We start from the raw sequence: 15,343 nt of genomic DNA on the forward strand, positions 1-15,343 counted from the left end.
CGGCAGGCAACATATACTTGCCGGTCTTGATGTTTGAAACTGGGTTTAGCGATCAAAAACATGCCGAGCTACCTCGTGTACCTTTGACTCGGTTTTAGTTTCCACACTCGCTCAAAAATCGTCCGCCTTTTCTTCACGCCAGCAGGTGTTGGAAACACGCCTTCACTGTCAAGCTGGGCTGATAATAATGCGATATACCTTCTTTTACCATGCGTATATGCTTCCCAAAGCCGATTCTTGGGCAGATGAGCGTCATGGAAAGTCACCGTTGCCACGATGTACTTTCTGTTATTCCATTTGATGTGTTTATATCTACATAGTGAGATGCTGCGGCTGCCGATTAGGTCTCCGCATGGTGTCTAGTATAAGTTTAAATTGCGGTTAGAGATATTTTTGCCGCTGATGCTTGGTTGGTGCCATATTAAAATGCGGAGAAATAAATAAGTGACATCTTCAAAATCGTGTGTAAGTACTCGATAACATCACTCGGACTCCATAAGACTAGACCACTGTAACATTCGTGGTGCTGGTCTCGTTCTATGTTGCGGCCTGCATATAATATTGCCCCGCTTGCCGCGATATCTTTTCCTTTGCCGCTCCCTCATTGGCTGCTTACCACACAAAAAGCGCGTCACTGAAGGAATAAACGCTATTGTCTTCCTGGCGTTGCGGGGGTCGTCTCTTGTTTAGGTTGGCCGTCCTGCCGCCCTGGGCGTCTAGACGCCGAATACGTAACACTACCCACGAGGGTCGCCAGAGACCAAGGGCCTTGTTGTCGGTGGCTCCCTTTTTTTTTTCGCATGGCGACACAACGCTAAGCGCGACTCCTCAGTGGAGCCGCAGGCATCCTCTAAGCTGGCTTATTCAAAAAATACATGGCGAAGGTGATATATTTGCGAAAGTGATCGACACATAATACGGTACCAAACCTCGCGTACGCTGTCAAGAACGCTAACGAGCTAGGAAGCGGATATTCCTTAGTGGAGCCACATTCACTGTAGAGGTTGCGTCAACGCTGGTTACGGACGTGTGGCGTAGTGAACATCCTCTTGATGCCCGCGTGATCACACCATCTGCTATGCTGCGAGGCGCTGTTTTTCGACAAAGGAACGCAATGTTCAGACTGCGGTCGCAACGTTCGTAAAGCGCATATCTGTCATATTGACCGAAGGTGGCGTCAGTATCTCAATTGCTGCTAGTCACTCACATTGGAAATCGCATCATCATTATCAGCCTATTTTTATATCCACTGCCAGGGTACGAAGGCCTCTCCCTGCGATCTCCAATTACCTGTCTTGCGCTGGCTGATTCCAGTATGCGCCTCAAAATTTTCTAATTTAATCACCCTACCTAATTTTTCTGCCGTCCTCTACTGCACTTCCTTTCCCTTGACATCCGTTCTGTAAATGTAAGAAGAGAGCAGATTGGGTGAGGGAACAGACGCGAGTTAATGACATCTTAGTTGAAATCAAGAAAAATAAATAGACATGGGCAGGGCGTGTATTGAGGAGGGAAGATAACCGATGGTCGTTAAGGGTTCTGGACTGGATTCCAAGAGAAGGGAAGCGTAGCAAGGGGCGGCAGAAAGTTAGGTGGGTGGATGAGATTAAGAAGTTTGCAGGGACAGCATGGCATGTAAACACGTAAAAGTGCGTTCTTGTGCCGATCTGAGCTTCGCAATGCCTAGAAGTGCTATACCGCATGTTGTCCTCGAAGGGGTTGCACTCCCTTACGTCTCGCAACAAATCCAAGTCGTTTTTAGAAAAAGGAAGGCGCCCAGATACCTTGTCGGCGTGTTTGGCTGCCATCTTGCAATGATGCTCTCACTTGTTCAAGATCTCGCGAGACCGCCGCGCGGAGCTCTCTACGTGCGCAAAGAACGCACGCAAACATTTGAGTCTCACGTATATCCGTGATACTCACGCAAACCCTTTGCGTTCTGCGCACTCGCACTGCTCACACGTAAGAGCTCTACCTACGCAAAGCATTTACGTACGTGGAACTAAAACTGTCTAACGACGGGGTCAATCGACGTCCGAAAAGTCAAGGAAGCGACACACACAAGTAAAATGAGCAGTGCGTACAGCCCAGCGCATGCACGTAAAATGCAACGCAAGTCACTACTCTCAAAAGTCTGCGATGCTTTTGATGGTCTGACGATGAGGCGTTGCTATAGATTCCGGAAGTAATGTGACTGGAAAGAAAATCAACCGAGAATGCTGCGCTGATTGACCGTATCGTGCTCGCGGTATCTGTTTCTGATATAAAACTAGTGGACTTCTCAACAAATACGCTCGCGGCCACCACGGCAGATGTGCGTTCGGCGATGGCAGTCCGACCAAAATGCTTACGTTCCTTGCGTTTGTGCTTAGGTTTCTTGCAAAATATCTGTTGATAGCGTCTCCGATACGAGCGGAGCTTAAGCGGCGTGACGCGTTATAAGCGAGATGGTCGCGTCTGAGGCACTCGACGCCCTCTTTGCCAAACGGCCGAGCTGCGAAAAAAATCTCTTCGCCTACTCTCCCACGATGTACTCAGTGCGTGAGCTTTGTTGACAGACATTTGGAATGTGGACATATCTGTATAAGCTGCAGTCTAACTTGGAAACTAAAATTGCAAGTGCGTATGCTGCCCCCGTCAAATCGGGGCTCGTTCTTTTTAATGCGTGAGCTTTATAGCGCTACTTTCGTCGGAAATCTGTCCGTCCGTCTGTAACGCGTGACTCGATGCTCTCCATAGCTATACATGGAGTAATATGGGAGTATAAAAGTATAAAAATGCCTTCCGATTACGTGCAACTACACAGATTTGATATATATACATATATATATATATATATATATATATATATATATATATATATATATACATATATATATATATATATATATATATATATATATATATATATATATATATATATATATATATATATATATATGGTGTATTGTTTTACTACACCAAATTGTTCAAAATTGTCTGCACCGTAACAAGTACTGTTTATTTTTACGCGCAGTACTACGTAAAAGCTCACTACAGCATTAGGGCTGTCGTCCGAAAAAAATGTCCCTGCCGCGTATTTGCACGTCGCGGAAGCTACTCGGTGAAAGAAGGAAAAAAGCATAGAATGAAAGGTACTATGTACTGAATCATCTGCTGAATTAAAAGCATAACAGCTTGCATAGCTGTCAGCTGCAACATACTGCCAATAACGAGTTTTGTGTCGTAAAAGTGTATGGTATGAACACGAAAACATTTAATTATGTATTTGTAAAAGATAAACATTATGATTGTGCTATATGCCACAGGCATTTTTCTTTAATTGGCGTGGCAATAAAAAATACCCTGCATATTGACTATATATATATGAGCGTTTTGAAAGAATGCTTAGACACTATCTGATAAATCCTACTAGGGAGCTTCTGCGGCTTTCTTTTTTCTATCAGCATTTGACCATGTTGCAGCGATGTATACATACGGACGCAACGCATACTTTTCCCTCATCAATATTTCAAGCAGCGTCGTGACAAAGTGTGAAAGCTACGTCACACCTCGCAGTTCCGTCGCTACCTGGGCTACTGTCCGCAGCGCGGTGGACTTTTAGACTTGCTGACTGGCATGGAGACCCTGATCTTGTACACCCGGCTGCGTGGCATCCCGCTCACCCAGGAGTACCTCAACACGCTGCTCTCTATTTTTCACCTGGAGGACTTCGCAGACCAGCTTGTGTCGAGATACAGGTGCGCTTAACTAACAGCCTTGGTCTTCATTGATTTGTATATTTCGTGAATCTAGGTGACAACTTGGCAAAAAAGAAGGGAAGGCAGTAATAAAAAAAAGAGGTCGTGCAGCAATTCTGACAATCGTACACTAATGCGTGAGCGTTCCGTGGCTGCACTGTTACTTCGCTTTTGCTTACTTGCTTTTCCGAGCTTGTGCGGGTCTATACATCGCTTTTCTGGCACCAAAGAAATGGAATCCGTGTACTGAACGGTGCGGAGATGAGTTGCCAGAAAGCTGCATGGCTCCTTCGACACGATTGTGTCAACTAGGCAGGAACGCCTTCACAATCGGTTTCACGACAGGTGTTTCTTTTTACAGCGAAGCTGTATACCTCTACCGTCCAAGGAAATTTTCGTGTCGTAAGAAAAAAAAAACTCCCTATGCGTGGGCCGATCCCGGCTACAGTGCGATGCCGGGCCGACCCGTGGCGGAGGTGAAGGAGGCGTTTAAGCATTCCCCCTATGTGGGCCGATCCCGAAGATAGTGCAATACCTGCTCGACCCACGGCGGAGGATAAGCAGGCATTAAGCACTCCCCGTGCGTAGGCCGATCCCGAAGATTGTGCAATGCTGGGCCGACCCGCGGCGGACGTGAAGCAGCCGTTAAACACTCCCCATGCATGGGCCGACCCCAAAAATAGTGCAATACCGGCTTGACCCGCGATGGAGGTGAAGCAGGCGTTAAGCACTCCCGATACGTGGGCCGATACCGAAGATAGTGCAATGCCAGGCCGACCCGCGACGGAGGTGAAGCAGGCGTTAAGCAATCCCCATACGTGGGCCGATCCCGAAGATAGTGCAATGCCGGGCCGACCCGCGGCGGAGGTGCAGTTCGCCATTCACGGGCCCACATACTCAGCTTCGCTGGTCATCGTTCTTGACAGAGTGGAAGGGCACTGAGCTTTTTCTTAATTGTATTTTAACTTTTTTTCCTTTTTATGAGCGTGGCGCGGCGACGAAGACGCTACCAATATTGTTTTAATGTCCCGAATAATTTATCATCATCATGTACCGATCAGTTATTCTTATACTCAGCAGCCCCACAGCAGGCTTCTCTGCAGAAGTGTTGTAATACGGGAAGGTAAGCTTTCAAGGCGGCTGGACGAGAACAGTTTTCTCTGTGATAATTTGTTTAGTTACAATTGTTCCTTATCGCTCATAATGCTAATATTCATCTATTACACTATTATAATGACTAAGTGTCGTAACTTTCCATATTATGCATTTTTGTGCACATGCAAGGAATTATGCTTTTCACGTGACAGACGGATGTTGCTGGGATACACGCCAAAGAATGCTTATGGATTAAGAATAACTTCTCACTGAGCCCACAATAGAATCACAAAATAGAAAGTTTGTCGTCCACCCGATAGTAGCCGAAACAAAACAGGCCATACAGACGTGTTTTGTATGGGGACAAACTAAAAGCTTAGCAGCTAAAAAATTTCGCCGATGATTACGATACTCCCTAATGCGAAATTAGAGCGCAGCTCTATACGTGTTTCGATATCGCGGTGTATTGGCTGGTATGGACAATGTCCCGTGCGGCACGTTGCAGACGAAGCGAAGTGTGGTACGACTGCCTCGCTAGTCTGGAAGGCGCGAGAGGGAGCGCGTGAGTGACGTGTGGGCGTGTTCATAGCAGCCGCCACCCGAAAGACCTCCCAGATGACGCGCACTCCTCTGGCGCCATCTCGTAGCCATCGCCGCCGCACAGCGATTTCATTCTCAACTTTTCGCCCTACCCTCCTCCTCCTCTTTCCCCCTCGTGGTTCCGCTGCACCCTCCTCTTCGGCTTTCGTCTTCACGTTTTTCGTACCCCACTGCCCTCCGCGTTCGCTTTCATCTTTCGCTGTGCTCGTTCGCTCAGCTACGCCGACGCCGACGCTCGCCGGAGCAACCGGCGCAGCAAAAAAAAAAGAAACTGCAAATTGCTCTGGGCATGGAAGCCGGGACCAATGTTTGTCCCAGGCAATCACGCTTTTATCTGATCTAACCAAACTAGCAGATCACAGAGCGAGGCTGAATTAATCGATAACTCGAAGCGCAGGAACACAAGACATTGCAAGTCAGTGCTGCGGAAGCCCAAAATAAGAAGGGAGAAAATTCGCTATAGCGCTATAAGTAGTCTCAAAACGCAAAGCACTAAGAGAAAATTATACAGTCGCAGCTGCTCATGTTGGAATCTGGTTTCACTTTACGAACACCAGTTTTGGCAGGGTGTGAAAAATTGGCATGCTGCAGCGCAAACTGAAGTCATTCAATGATGTAATCAAAATAAAAATTAGAATATAGCAACCTTTCAGTCAAGGTTAAAAAAAAGATCACGGTAATGAAGCTATATGCTTTATAATGACGCATAACCTCAGTCTCCCCGGAGGGATCTGAAAGAGTTTTAAACTCGGAACCGGTCCTGAAGAAACAAGACATGTTTAAATACAGGTGTTATTGCCGCCTAACTTAGGTATCGGCGAAAAGGAACAGAACCAGAGTTTGTTTAGAAGATATAATTAAATGCGGTCGTTCTGGGTGATCCTTTATTTAAAGAGCAATTTAGAGATTAAATTGATCTTTCTGTGGCTCGGTTCTCGCTCAAGTTTCTGTGCAATATTGAATTTTGGCCTTGATTTTTTAATGCTACCTTAGTTTCTTTGCTTAGTCTATTCGAAAAAAAGTACCATTGTTGTGCAGTGACGTGCGTTTCACCCTTAAAAACATTAAAAAACGTTTGGCGTTTACAAGTCCTTTGATGTGGTTCAAGTTTCCCAGAAAAACTATATTTTATAGTTCGAGTCGTTCAAAATAACACTTAATACTGTCACTAGCATTGTATATTTCTATAAAAAAGTGGAAAGGCACCTTCATCCAGGGTTCTCGACTTAAGTGGCGCTCAAAGCATGAGGGCTCTGACGTAACCTGTTAGCTTCCGTCGTATTCTGTTCTGCAATCATCGTCTTCAAGATTATTTTCCACTATTCACTGGGGGCGGGGAGGAGGGGTTATGTAGACATCGCAAGGCGTGCAGACAAAACCAAATCTGCATTCTTTTCTTGACAAGTCGGAAAGTAACAGGTACTACATCTCATTGATTTTGACCCCGCACCTACGCCAGATCTGTTGGGTAAAAAGGGTCATGGAAATTACTATATCGCGTTGAAGCGGCAAAGCTTTAAGAGAATGACGCTGGCTATGATGATGAATCGCAGTACGAATGGCAGAAGGCGCTGGCTGTGTGAAAGCTGGTTGCATGGCAGCAACGTAGGCATACGAGGTCGGCGATGTTGGAGGTGTACAGCTCGCAGCGCAGGCCGTCGAGGAGAGTTCCTCTTTGGTGATGTCACGCAGGCCAGGCACCGTAAATTGATATTCACTGACGGGAGTATTGAGTAGGCCATGTGCTTGGAGCTATTCGCGTATGACATCCCGAATCAGCATACGCAGGTCTCTATCCGGAGAAAGAAGTGCTTCACAGGCGTCAGGCTGTAAACGGATGGCCTGCAGGGAGTCCAGGAGTTGGGAAGTCGCGATGAGATCGTCAACGGTAGTGCAATTCTTGATCGACAGTGCACTGAACCTTTAGGATCTGAAGAACGCGATCGAATTCTCTCATGGTAGCGTCAGCACGGCGGCGGAGGGCGAGGACGTCTTCAGTATAAGAGGTGTATGTTTCACCGGGAAGTTGCGAGCTTCCGTCGAGCTTTTTCTTGGCGACCTCAGAGCAGACGTTTGGGCTGCTGAAAATCTGCCAATGCTGGTGTCTCAACGCCACCCAGTCAGGCAAGGTTTTCTCGTGGTTAAGAAACCAAGTCTTGGCAGCATCAGTGAGGTAGAAAGCGACCTTTCTGCCGCAAAATTCGCAGCATGATCGCTAATGGCGTTCCGCCTGAGCACACTGAAGCCCTTAGACGCATTGTCGAGTCGTATCCAGTCATTGCGACTTCGGTAATAAACCTTTGGGCCAGATGTCCGTTCGAGGGTGAGCCGAGGATGGTGGCTCGAACTTTCACGCGCAGGGGAGAAAAGCGGGGAGGAATGGCGCCGTCTTCCATCGCGCGCATCGGGCGTTCTAGTCCTGCGGCAGCTGTGCATGGCGCGGCTGGGTGTGGCCGCGCTGGCCCTATCTTGAAAGCGACCTGCGATGAGAACAGAATCTAGATGCGCCGGGGGCTGATAGCTTCGCGTGCGCGGTGTTCTCGCTGCTTAGTTCGTGTTAAGGCGAGAGGCTGCACGAACGTCAGTTCGCCTGCTGCTGCTGCCGTTCTTCCCCACGCCAGCGTTTTGACAGCGAGTGCCTGCAGTAAAGTTAAGAATTTATACAGCCGGTAACACTACTATCCTTAGTTCGTATCGCTGTGTAATTAATTACCATCGCAATCGATGGTTCGCATTTAAGGCGAAAGGGCGACTTTTTATCTATTCGCGCGAATATACTGCAGGCCTGAAAATGGCCCGTGCAGGAGGGACATCAAGTAGGATATATATCATTGTCAGAAAAAAAAACAGTCCAAATTGAATAGTTATACAAAGATAGCAAAGCAAAACAAACATGCTAAAAAAACCGCAGACAAATGCTGAGTTTCTTCTAAAGCTTTCTGTAATAAGACGATAAATAAACGTCCTAGGTCGATACAAAAGAGACTTAATATGTTCAATAGAGTCAGCCGTGTAGTGACGTCAGATGTAAACTGCTCCATTCAGAGGTGGTGCAAGGGGGGAATTATTTAAAACAATTGCTTTTGGTGCAGAATAATGATTCTGTAATCTGATCGTCGTCGTTATCTTTTCATACACAGGAGAGCTGCTTTTCGGTCAATGGGAATAATTGTTCTGCAGCGTTATTGAACGATCTAGGCCATAGAATTTGATGTTAATACAAAATACCTGCAGGAACAAAAGAGCCGGTAAACGTACAACTTCATTAAGGAACACTGACGAATTGCGATCACATGCTGAAGTTTTAAGGCACCGTCTGAAATGCATATTGTCACAAGAATTTGTCGACTTGGTTCATTATGAAGGAGATATAAGAAACTGAAATGTCAGGCCGCCATTCTTGCCATAAGGTGAGTTCTACTGCCAACGTAGTCACTTTGTTTTTGTTTCGACTACTGTCCTGAAGCGACATTCTTTTCCTGCCCTCTTCAATATGCTGTAGTCATGGGACCATGTCATCTTTCCGTCACCAACTTCGCATTTTCTTTTCTTCGTTTTTTCTGCTGCGCGTCGCACTACCAGTGGTGGCATTGCGCATTCTGCATTGTATGATTTACCGAAGCCGCGTGCCATAATCGCTGACGTTGCAGGTAGGCAGTGCGTCTGGCGTCGAGGCCTTTATGCTGCGTGTGTGTGACCTTGACTCTAGTTGGAAGCGGGACCGTCTGGAGTGGAAAGGCGCGCGGGCTTACGTTCGAAGTTTCAACTGTTTTCGCGCAGTCTTTTTGCAGTGCCATAACCTGGTAAGACGCAAAAGCTTAGATATCACATGTAATTTTTTTAATGTGGGGTTTTGCGTGCCAAAACCACTTTCTGATTATGAGGCACGCCTTAGTGGAGGACTCCGGAAATTTTGACCACCTGGGGTTCTTAACGTACACCCAAATCTAAGCACATGGGCGTTTTCGCATTTCGCCCCGATTGAAATGCGGCCGCCACGGCCGGGATTCGATCCCGTGACCTCGTGCTCAGCAGCCCAACAGCATAGCCACTGAGCAACCACGGCGGGCCAGTCACACACATGGAATTTCGCGCACTCTTCTTCGCGGGGAAGCACTCCTTTCGATCGGAGAATAAAGCTCACATGCATAAATGTCCCCACTTGAGAGGCATTGCTTGCCAACGTCATCAATAATATGGCACGTGTCTTCGGTAAATCACTAAATGCAAAACGCGAAAAAATTCCATTGGGAGTGTGCCACTCAGCAGAAAGAGAAAGAAAAAAATGCGGGGCTTTGTAACGCAAACGCCGAGCGGATATCCGGCTGGTATAGGAAAAAGCATGGTAGGTGTGCCGCTTGAGGACGCTAGTAGAGGAAAAGGGAGAGAGTGTGTGATGGATTTGAATCCTGTCTCCTGGCAGCATCGTAATGCGACGTTGCAATTTCTCTTGCCTGCTCTAATAATAAACCAATTTCAAATATTCTTGCAGCAAAATGCTCAGAACAAGGTTATTTACAATCTAGAGGGTATTTATTATCAACATTTCTGGTATTGCCTGGGGAGGGACGTCTTAAGGGTACTGAAATGTCAGGCCTGAAATTCTAGCCAGAAGGTGAGTTCTACTGCCAACGTAATCACTTTGTTTTTGTTTCGACTACTGTCCTCAAGCGACATTCTTTTCTTGCCCTCTTCAATATGCTGCAATTATGGAACCATGACTGACACACACAACATGTGTGTGTGTGTGTGTGTGTGTGTGTGTGTGTGTGTGTGTGTGTTTGTGTGTGTGTGTGTGTGTGCGTGTGTGCGTGCGTGTGTGTGTGTGTGTGTGCGCGCGCGCGCGCGCGTGTGTGTGTGTGTGTGTGTTTGTGTGTGTGTGTGTGTGTGTGTGTGTGTGTGTGTGTGTGTGTGTGTGTGTGTGTGTGTGTGTGTGTGTGTGTGTGTGTAAAGTGTTTTGTTTCAGAATGCACAACAAGAAATGCAATCTTGATGCGAAATGTGAACAAGGAAAACCAGCAGTAAGCTGAAAAATATTTTTCTTCTATAACTGTTCCAAAACATGCAGCGGTCTGTACATTGCTTTTTACGAAAATTGGCTTCGCCACGTATTCCAGCGTTTGTACTTCATTAATGGTTTCCTTGTTTTCACGCAGAACAAGCTTATGACTGAGCGCGTTGACCGCTCTGAACATTTCTAAGGCAGCTAGTGTGGGATCCGATGCCTTTACGCTTTCGAGAGTTGTTGCTCATTTTTTCCCCCTTCAAATAAACTTCCTTTAGTTTTCTTATTCGCGTGATCGCGCTCATTTTTTGAAAGTTCTCCACCTGTCTGCCGTTAAAGAAGTTCCTCTCTTCCTTCACCAATAAATTTGTTTTTTTACTGAAGCGCCCAATTTCCAAGGAAGCGAAGCATTGGCAACATTGTATAGCACTGGAATGTCGTTTATCTATTGTCATTTCTGGGACCGCTTCTTCACCCGTTACCTAAAACTGGTTATGGTAATAGTTAAATAAAATGGGGTGCTTACTAAGAGCGATGGCAGAGGGAGCAGCGAATTGGGAAGCAGGAGCCCCACCAAACGTCTCCATTTCCTGACCATTCGTCAGCGTGATAACATTCTCATGACGTGATGTTCGGTGCCAAAGAAATGTAGCCGAATATTACTTGTTACAACACCGAGATCAAAATGGCTTAGTACGCAGTCGATGGGCATTGTTCTTCTGACATGCATTCTGGCGCATAGCAATACAGCATGCTGAACAACGTGTTATCGCCTGTATGCTGTACGAAAAAGAAAAAAAAAGACCCAGACTGGAAGAATAAGACCAGTACTCTTCACGGCCCGCTATACTTCGTATAGAGCGCACCCTTTGTAGCCAAATCTAGTAAGTAAAACAGATTCGTTCATGAACTATGCGTGCCTTCTGGAACAATTTCTGAAGGTGGTAGGCCACTATACTGCGTAAACTTAAGACAGAAATAAGCCAGTGCGTGAAATATATTAGGACCTTCACATTTAAATGTTTTTGTGGTTGTTCATAGGTGCAATGAGGCAGCGTCTCGGTCGGATAACTTGGGTGGCTGCTTCTATGTCTTGCCGCATTTGCATGTTTCTGTGTCTTGCCACATTTGCATGCCTGCTTCTATGTCTTCACATTTGCTTGTTTTTGTGGTTCTTCATAGCTGCAACGAGGCAGTGTGTCGGTCGGATAACTTGGGTGGCTGCTTCTATGTATAGCCACATAATTCCCGCTTTCCATCTAATCTTGTTTCTAGCACAAAACACCGTAAGCTCAGTTTCAGCCACGTGGCCTTTGCGCTATATAGTTCGCTCGCTGCATTTCCAAAAAACCCAGTGGAGGATGACACAGTTCATTTGATTTATTTGACTGTGAATAATTTTCCGCGTAGTCATGCTACGCCTGTCTCCGCACAGCAATACAAGTGCCACTCGAAACTTCCGTAACGAGAGGGTTATGTGTACGCGCTGAGTGTGCGTATATTTTGCAGTGCCGGCAACCGGCGCAAGCTGTCCATGTGCATCTCGATGATCGGCATGCCTAACGTGCTGCTGCTGGACGAACCCTACGCCGGCGTTGGGACCACATCGCGGAAGCGCATCGTGAATTACCTCAGCGCACTCCAGCGTGTGGCCAAGATGTCCATCGTGCTGACCTCGCACAGGTAGGTGCTCTTTCTTCTTCAGTACTTTCTTTTTTCACTTTCTGAGCGCATGTCCATGTGGCATAAGAAAAGCGTGTGATGGATTTTTATTAACGCTTGTAACAACTTGACATAAACTGCCCTCAGCTAAGCACTATATAGAGAACACAACTTGACATAAACTGCGCTCAGCTAAGCACCATATAGAGAACACGAAACAGGCCAGCGGTCACATTCCCGAATACAGCGATTAAACGCCAGCATCACGAAATATAGTGGGAACAGTATCCTACTGTAAGATATTCAAGCTTCTAGTGGTTGTACAGAAAGATGCAAAGCAGTTAATCCTCAAGAGAATTTCGTGAACATTAAACGATTACGGTGGCCTCACAGCAATAGGAACTAGAATTGTTGGACTCACACTTGAAGTGAAAAGGGAGCTGTTGAGAGAGTGCACGTGAGGAGAAATAACTATGATAGCGGCGAGCATTGTCTGGCATCATCGAATAAGATGTCCTGCTAGAGTCTGTTCACATATAAGCATGTGTCATAGCCAGAATCGAGAACATTCTTAGTTGTTGACGTAGCTTCGAGAATGTATCATTGCGCTTGCTATTTGCGTACAATCAGAATACAAAAGCCTAACCTTGCTATTGAAGTAACAATAGCAACAAATAAACACGTTTAGCCAGCCAGGGAGTACTGCACAACCAAGGGGAACCCCTTCAAATTACTGTATTAGAGCTCCTTAATGTAATTACACAAGGTTAAGTAGACTGGAGGCGCGCACAAAGGGAGAACAGAAAAAAACGTGGGAAATCACATTGATAACCGATTTTACTCCGTCATTGTTATGAATTTCACTTGTTGAATTTATTCGTGAGATAATCGAAAAATGAGGAAACTAATTTATGTCTCTTTTTGTCGATGTGAATGCCCAGCCTTTCGGACGTGGAGTTTCTCTGCAACCGCGTCGCCATCCTGGGCAAGGGAAAGTTGCAATGCCTCGGCTCCGTGGCGCACCTCAAGGATAAGTTCGGCAAGGGTTACACCATCACGGTGAAGACGTACCCGGATAAGAAGGAAGACATACTCTACCATCAAGACGTGGCACATGCCGTGCTCAAGAACTTCCCCCATGCGGATCTCGTCCACAGCTTCGAGGTGAGGATGTCTATATATATATATATATATATATATATATATATATATATATATATATATGTATATATATATATATATATATATATATATATATATATATATATATATATATATATATATATATATATATATATATATATATATATATATATATATATATATATATATATATATATATATAAACGAGATGAGAGGGGGTTAACCGAGGGACCCGATATTTATTAGTCATATAATGAGAAGCCAATAAACACGGACACCAAGTACAACATAGGGGAAATTGCATGTGCTTAATAAATGAAATAAAGTAATGCTAAATTAATAGAAATTAAAGTGGATGAAAAAACAACTTGCCGCAGGTGGGAACCGAACCCACAACCTTCGCATGTCGCGTGCGATGCTCTACCAATTGAGCTACCGCGGCGGCGTTTCCCCATCCACTTTCTTGGGTGCTGGGGCGCTGGCTAACACTCCCAGGGTTCTACTAGTACACATAAATACCCAAGAAAGTGGATGGGGAAACGCCGCCGTGGTAGCTCAATTGGTAGAGCACCGCACGCGACATGCGAAGGTTGTGGGTTCGGTTCCCACCTGCGGCAAGTTGTTTTTTCATCCACTTTAATTTCCATTAATTTATCATTACTTTATTTCATTTATTAAGCACATGAAATTTCCCCTATATTGTACTTGGTGTCTGTGTTTGTTGGCTTCTCATTATATGACTACATATATATATATATATATATATATATATATATATATATATATATATATATATATATATATATATATATATATATATATATATATATATATATATATATATATATATATATATATCACCTCTTTGCCGGGTTTTTCAGCTTCCAAAGCATGCCAGGTAGAATCGGACTGTGGGCGCAGAAGCTTCGCAGTGCTTGTGGGTTAACCTTCGTACGTTCATGCGTCTCTTCCCTTCCTCAAAGCTATATGCACTTGTCACAGCGGCTGCCTCCAACTGCGAACGTTATTGGTGTGTCTAGGTTTGACGATGGCATTCATTCGTACTGGGTCTTAATTACTTCACTGATCTGTTGGGGAGTCGAAACCATCATTTCAACAATGGCCCGCTGGTGTACCCATTTGTTCATTTAGGCACTGCCGAAGATCAGGACCTCGGCCATCGCGCACTTTCTCAACAAGCGTCGTTAAACACAGCATTGTTGCATGAAACCACAAAATCCCCAGAACGAAAAATAATAAATGGCCAAACTGCGATAGGTGACCTAACTACGCGCAATATATTGATTGTAAATTTCACTTCCTTGCATCACATGGCAGCAGATGACAATAACGTCTTTGCTCGCGCACAGGGCTTTCTCGAGTTCCGGATGTCCCGAATCCAAATGCTGTGGAGTGAAATGTTCACGCGCATGTCTCGCATCAAGAAACGCTTCAAGTTGCAAGACTTCTTCATCACAGACACATCGTTGGAGCAGATATTCCTCAGCGTTACGCGGAAGGAGGCCAGTGAGGCAGCCGCCAAGGAAGCCGCCAAGGCGATCGAGCCCACGGTCAATCCACTTGCGACTACCATTGGGATATTATGAGTGGCTCAGTAAAGCTCATGCTCCCTACCTGGGCCTCGTCATGAACAACATAGGTTTTGATATAGCCGCCTATCGCATGCGGATTGAACATGAGTGCGAAACAGCGATAGGGTTTTGCACAAAAAGAAAGCACAGACATAACGTTCTATATCGTTTGTATTCACTGTCTCGACGGGGTAGACCAATCGCCATTAGGGCGTTTCAAGATAATGTTTAATTTACTGCAGCGCTTAAATTGCTGCGGCATCTTGAGAAAAGCGGTGGTAGGGCATATAGTACTTCAATTAACGTATCTTGTCACTTGCGCCGAGGTTCTTGCGCAGCTCAAGGCTAGTATGGAGCTTACCACTGCGGCATCCCTCATAGGCCAAACGCATCTTCAAGACGTTCGTCCATTGACTTTTGCCTCTTGCTTCATTCAAGGTTGCCACTTTTTAGTAAAAGTTGTGCTGAAAGCAAACATAGAGGCATCTACAACAGGAGCGGCGTAA

The 15,343-nt window shown here is 45.6% G+C and overlaps 1 protein-coding gene across 3 annotated transcripts in view; it reads left to right on the forward strand.

The window, feature by feature from the left end:
* Positions 1-15,022, forward strand: part of LOC135908031 (phospholipid-transporting ATPase ABCA3-like) — a 114,311-nt gene extending 99,289 nt beyond the window's left edge. For 2 of the 3 annotated variants that reach the window (XM_065439794.2, XM_065439797.2), the window contains 4 exons: positions 3,559-3,740; positions 11,950-12,123; positions 13,044-13,266; positions 14,616-15,022. In XM_065439794.2, coding sequence (XP_065295866.1) covers positions 3,559-3,740; positions 11,950-12,123; positions 13,044-13,266; positions 14,616-14,852 — 816 coding nt within the window. In that variant the 3' untranslated portion in view covers positions 14,853-15,022. The remainder of the gene's footprint in view (positions 1-3,558; positions 3,741-11,949; positions 12,124-13,043; positions 13,267-14,615) is intronic. The other variant, XM_065439802.2, reaches the window with a different exon arrangement.
* Positions 15,023-15,343: the final 321 nt, after the last annotated feature.

Source organism: Dermacentor albipictus, chromosome 1, assembly GCF_038994185.2.
Source record: "Dermacentor albipictus isolate Rhodes 1998 colony chromosome 1, USDA_Dalb.pri_finalv2, whole genome shotgun sequence".
NCBI classification, from domain to species: domain Eukaryota; kingdom Metazoa; phylum Arthropoda; class Arachnida; order Ixodida; family Ixodidae; genus Dermacentor; species Dermacentor albipictus.